This window comes from Hypanus sabinus, chromosome 3 (assembly GCF_030144855.1).
Source record: "Hypanus sabinus isolate sHypSab1 chromosome 3, sHypSab1.hap1, whole genome shotgun sequence".
Taxonomy (NCBI): domain Eukaryota; kingdom Metazoa; phylum Chordata; class Chondrichthyes; order Myliobatiformes; family Dasyatidae; genus Hypanus; species Hypanus sabinus.
The window spans coordinates 151,581,862-151,587,861 of record NC_082708.1 but is presented as its reverse complement, the minus strand read 5'-3'; the positions used below and the strand labels follow the sequence as shown (position 1 = coordinate 151,587,861).

Below are 6,000 nucleotides of genomic sequence, written 5' to 3'. Positions count from 1 at the left end.
TGGAATGTCAGCAGATAACCTAGACAGGCCATACCATACACGTACCTCCAGGTAGTAAAAAGGAAAACAATGCAGAATGTGACAGAGAAAGTGCAGTGCAGGTAGACAAATAAAGTGCAATGGTCATAACAAGGGAGACTGGGAGATCAAGAGTTCATCTTTGACCCCAATGCATTGAGCCCTGGCAGAACTGCCATTTCCCTCTTTTCTATTGGGCAATATCTCCCTTATAACTGGTGATAACAGATTAATGGAGAAATTTTAGCCAGTAAGCTTCTTCCCATTCAATGGAACAGATTCTCAATCTTCCCATTTTCAATTTCCATTGTGATTCTGGATTGATCCTGGTTTACCTTCCCCATGGCTGCCATGTGAGTGCAGCATCCTACATTCATCCAATCCATCCTCTCACACGATGCATTTTTTTTCTTCCAATTTACTTCAACCTATGTTACATTTGCATCATTTCAGTCTGAAGGACAGCTTCTAGGTGTCATGAGACTGGACTGACCAAAGGTGAATTCTTGCATTTTACTTGTCTACCTGCACTCCCTTTCTCTGTAAATTCAACGCTACATTCTGCGTCCTGCTGCTACGTGGTATCGTATGCCCCGACGCCACGCAGACTATTAAAACGATGCTTTTCTCGGTACATGTCTAGAAAAAACAATTCCAATACTAATCTCACGATCACTCAACTCTCCCTATACTGTTTGCTCTTTATATCGTTTTTTGCAAGGTTCTCTCTCTCCCTCCGATTACGACATTGTTTTTCACGTTTATGTCCTTATCCTTGTTTCCCACTTTATTTATCATTACCCCTCTCTCTCTCTCTCTCCCTCTCCCTCTCTCTCTCATTTGTTTCGCCCATGACTGACAACAGCTGCGGCTAGGGACGGGAAAGTGGGAAGGGCCGGGTTAGGGGCATGACAATTGCCCACCTCCCGCGCACCCTGCTCCAACCTACACAGCACAACATTCCCAACCTCTCCCACTCACACTCGTACCTCCTGCTCTCCGCTGACTTGTCGGAGTTTAACCAAAGCCAACCTCCGCCGGGGGATCTAATCTTCGGCAGAGCGACAAGGCAGGAGTAGAAATAGAAGAGAGGGACACAGTCCGTACTGAACGCATTCACCACCGAATCTCTGCGAGAACTAACTACTGGATCATTTTTCTTTTCCACGGGAATTAACTCCAGCAAGACCAGGGGAGCGCGGTGGATAGAAGCGAGTTCCCAGTAGACCAAGCTCAGCGGCGCCGATCCAGCAAGGGTCATTCCCTACATCGAGAAACAGCTGCCGATTACACTCGTTCTGTTTTATCGAGGGACAAAGATTGCAAGGGGGAAGGGGAAGGCCATGAGGGCGTTCGTGGGGCACTTGCTGGCCGTGTCTACATTGTATCTGTGTGTCACAGCTGAAGAAAACAGCAGAAACAGGTAAAACTATGCAAGGAACTCGGAGATGCGTTTCTCCCCGTAGCAAAGCGACATAAAGTGGAGTCTGTCGCCGACAATTATAAATTCCCCATGCAGTTAAATTCGAAGTGATATCTTTCTTTGTTCATTGATTATTTTAAATTTTTGCATCATTAATGTGGTGTAACACCTGTCACGTTTGACACTTGACTGTTTGCAAAGCTCTGCTATGGTGTGTAATTTCGTTTCAGCGTATTTTTTAAAATCGAAGTACAGAACCCGGGATTACATAAAGAACAACGTGCATCCAGTCAGATCATTGCGATTAAAATTTGTCAGACACACAGGCACCGGTTCGCTGTCAAGTTGGGGCTTGCGTAGTAACTTGGAGTCTTTGCTGGGGTGTGCAGGAATGCAACAGTTCGCCCGCATGATCTGTACCTCAGTGAGCGTGTCTTGACTCCGTGTGTGGGGTAAGGATCTCCAGGGATCGATGTGCTCGCCCTTCTCCAGATCCCGATTTGAGGCAAATGTAAATAATCAGTTTAAACGTGACCAGGAATGGAAAATCGTAAGGAGACCGCTTTACTGTACTTGGGATGAATCTATAAAAGATCTACTTAGGTGGTCCCATTCATGGGTGCAAGAGAAGTTGGCCTTTTAAGACTGTTCTAAAAGAAAGTCGTAACTTTTTATTGAAAACCTATTGCGTCCCTGATCATTACATTACAACGTGCTTTGCAGTCAGTGAAGTACTTCTGAAGTGTAGAAACTTTTGGAAAAAAAACTCTTCTCCTAGTATCTTAACTCCGTCTACAAACGTTTGTATTTACAGTGGTTTAAAAGCCAAATTCCACAGCCTTTCTTGCCTATCCCTGCAAATTTTTCCTTGTTTTTAGATAGGGGTCCAATTCTCTTTTGACTAATGAATTTTATTCTGCCGGTCTTTCCGTTTCAATGCATCAAAGAAATTTCCTGCCTGACCTCAATGCACCCATGTTCACCAATACATCTTGATTTCTTTACTAATATTCTTAAACCTGTGTCTGCTGATCATGACCTTCAGAGGAAACCCTTTCTAATGTACTTCATTTTAACTCCTTCACCTAGATAGGTACTTGAGGTGAATGCCTGTGATCTGGTGTGCATTGCTTGAGAAGGTGATGGAGGCAGGTCCGTTTACTACATTTAAAAAGTACCTGGATGAGCTCTTGAATTATCATAAAAAGTTACAGGCCAGATGTTGGAAAATGAGATTAGGACTGTCAAGAGCATGGTGGGGCAAAGGAGTTGCTTAGGTTCTGCAGAACATAGAGCAGTATAGCACAGGAACAGGCCCTTCAGCCCACCAAGTCTACACTGACCATGATATCAATCTAAACTAATGCTATCTTCTCCTCTACCACTAGATTTTTGAATGACCCATGAATGCTACTTCATTATATAATTTTTTGCGCCAGTTATTTTTGTAATTTAGGTAATTTGCAATGTTCTGCTGCAGCCAAACAGCAAATTTCACATCATTTAAGGCAATGATAATAAATCTGATACTGATACCCCCTGAATTCCCCCTGCCTGTGCCTAAATGTTATTATCAAGTCTGCTTCTGCACTCTCCCTCAGAGCCGTGTTCCAGGCACCTAGAAGTCTCTGCATAAAAATCTTGTCTCACAAATCTTTAAACTTTCCCCTTATCACCATGCTCTTTCGTATCTGACATTTCCTCACTAGGAAATAGGCTCTGTGCCTTTTATCATTTCATTTACTCTGTAAGATCAGCCCTTGGGCTCAGATGCTCCAGAGAAAACAATCCAAGTCTTTTTCTATCTAACACACTCTGCCCATGGCTCTAATCGGTGCAGGATGATGTCCCTCGATCAGCCTGGGTACACACAGCTCATCAGTCGGTGGTTTTTCTCTTTCTGCCTTAAGTTACTGACCCTGTTCTGACCTTGTTTCCCGTTCAGGGTCCGCAAGCAGCGTTCTCTTGCGGGCATGTGCCGCTATGGGCTTCGAATGGACTGCTGTTGGGGATGGAGCCGCAGACCCTGGGGACAGTGCCAGCGTGAGTACCTCAACCTGCCAGCTTGGGCTTCTGCGCACAGCTGCAGCTTTCATAACAGGGAGCTGGGGCTTTTGCTCACATGCACTTGCAGCTTTTGAACACAGCCAGGACATCTACAAACACATAACAGGCACTTTTGCACACAGGTAATCAAGGCCTTCTAGATGTTTAGGTTTTTATACATACTGGGTGTTTTTACATCAGGAACATTGAAGCAGTATTATAGAGGCAAATACATATAGCTGAGGCTTCAAAACACTAGGAGAGATGGATATTATAGAGTGTTTAGTATGAAGCTTGCAACGATTTATCTCCAGTAGAGATGAGGTTTTCATGCAGCGTTGTGTCATTTAGATACCTTAAAGGGGTATGACAGGTAGCTCCTTAAAGGTCTCTCAAGCAAATCTTATTGAATGTCACATGAAATTTATTTATACCGTCTGATCTCAAAGAAATATATACACAATGAGAGATCATTTACATGATTTTAAGTAGCAAATTCTAGTTCATAAAGTTGCTCTGGGAGACTTTATGCAGAGCTTTGCTTTTACATAGATCCAGAGCCTTGAATACTGGATGCCCGGGTACAGATATTGGACCTTTAGTAACAATCGATTTCATTCAACCGATGGTTAATCTACAGTGTAACATAATTCTCCTGCTCTTGTTCCATATCTATTAATAAGTTTATCAAACAAGAACAAAAATCTCAGATGGTCTTGAATGTTTTAATGGCCCTCCCAGATACACAACCCTTCTGGAATACATACTCCAAAATATTACTGCTAATTGCATGTAAAGTATTTCCTGTTTTTAACTTAGAAAGTTTCAGCTTTAGTATTATGTTCATTGTCAATCACGGTATCAGAGGTATAGCACAGTTCTTTAGCAAGCACTTAATAAATTCTGCAACACACTTTTTTAAAAATAAGAATTTAGATTAGGCCATTTGCTCAAGTCATCTTCATGAAGGGATTAAAGGCAAGTGCATAGTATCCTTGCAATGGTCATTCTTTGAGGCATTAAGCAGAGCAATAATTTAAATCAAAACCCCACACATTTATTTATTACCAGAGGCAATTGTATACCCGTGTTGAGGGGGTGGTTGATGGGGAATAGTATTTTTACTCATTATTCAGTAAAGGTTTAAAGCTTGCTGCAGAAGCTTCTAATGTGCTTGGCAAATGGCTGCTCATCCTTACTCCTGAAGAGTAGGTGAAGTTTATTTTTGCATTTGCTTGCCTGGGGTTAAGTAAGGTTGTTGACATCCTACTGGGATTTTAAATGCAAGGGGCCGCTTGGAAATGTGCAATGTTGCAAAATCTTTCCTGCAGTTAATTCACTCTAAAATGCATACTGTGTCACCTCGAATAGATGGCAGATGTCTTTTTTAAAAGAGGAAATATCCAAGTATACTTGAAAACTGCATGTTAGAGTGTTCCAGAGAGAATTTTCAAAGTGGCAGCGTTGAATGTTGGTTCATGTCCACTGGTCACAATCAGTTATTTGTAACTTCCTCCAAATTAATCAGACCATTCCATAGTTCGCTACAGCCAGCTCCCAAGGTCTCCCTTGCTCTCATTTCTGCCAGTTTTGACTGTAATTTATATGCTTGACACTAGGTGGTGCAGTCCTCGTGCCTGCTCCTAGAGACCAGGGGATGTCCTTTAACCTTGATACATTTGTCCAACTGTAGCTTTAGAACTTTTCAAAAATATCAGAAACTGTGTCATGTCTTCAGAGGTCTTTGTTCTGCTGTTCTAGCAACAATGTCCTAGAAATAGATGCAAGCATAAGGAGGCTTGCAGATCCCTGAAATAATCATTTAGGAGATTGTAGATCTTAGTCATGTGCACCCTGTAATGTTTAAAATGCATGCTTGTGAAATCTTTAAAAATCAGCAAATTTAAATTCTTCGGCACCTCCCTTGCACAGCCCAGCCCTATATCAATATCATCTTAAGCCCCATAGCTTTGCCCCAACACTTTGCAAAAAGGAAAGGATTCTAGTAAGTTTCAGTCCCTGCCCCACTATACTACCTTTCTTTTTCTTCCAGTATGTATCTGACTCCTTCCATTGAATAACTTTCTACTACATTTTGGAAATGAGTTTCTGATCAATCCATAAAACTTGCACTTCAATGACATTCTGATTCATACGCCGTTTCGAGTTAAACCTGTGTCCTCTGATTGCCGGGGTTTCCATAAATGGAACCAGTGTTCACCTGTTTCACTGTCAAAGCACTGCATTATTCTGTATCTTACTATTAAATCCACTGACATTCTCTGCTCCAAGGAAAATAATTCCAGCTTTTCTGCTATTTCTATACACGAGAATTACCACGATTCTGCACATGTTCTTGAAAGCCTTTCTAAAGTGTATTCTCCAGAATTGGGCACAATATTCTAGACAAACTCAGACTTGGAAAGCTTTAGCAATATTGCTTTGCTTTTGTACTCTTTATTTATTAAGCTAAGAATCCTTCCTCTTTTCTTATCAACCTCATCCACTTGTCC

At 41.9% G+C, this 6,000-nt stretch overlaps 1 protein-coding gene across 4 annotated transcripts in view; it reads left to right on the top strand.

The window, feature by feature from the left end:
- Nucleotides 1–940: 940 nt before the first annotated feature.
- Nucleotides 941–6,000, top strand: part of npnta (nephronectin a) — a 90,440-nt gene continuing 85,380 nt past the window's right edge. For 2 of the 4 annotated variants that reach the window (XM_059965392.1, XM_059965391.1), the window contains exons 1-2: nt 1,875–1,893; nt 3,387–3,484. In XM_059965392.1, coding sequence (XP_059821375.1) covers nt 3,415–3,484 — 70 coding nt within the window. In that variant the 5' untranslated portion in view covers nt 1,875–1,893; nt 3,387–3,414. Of the gene's footprint in view, nt 1,442–1,874; nt 1,894–3,386; nt 3,485–6,000 lie in introns of those variants that run through there. The other 2 variants (XM_059965389.1, XM_059965390.1) reach the window with 2 other exon arrangements.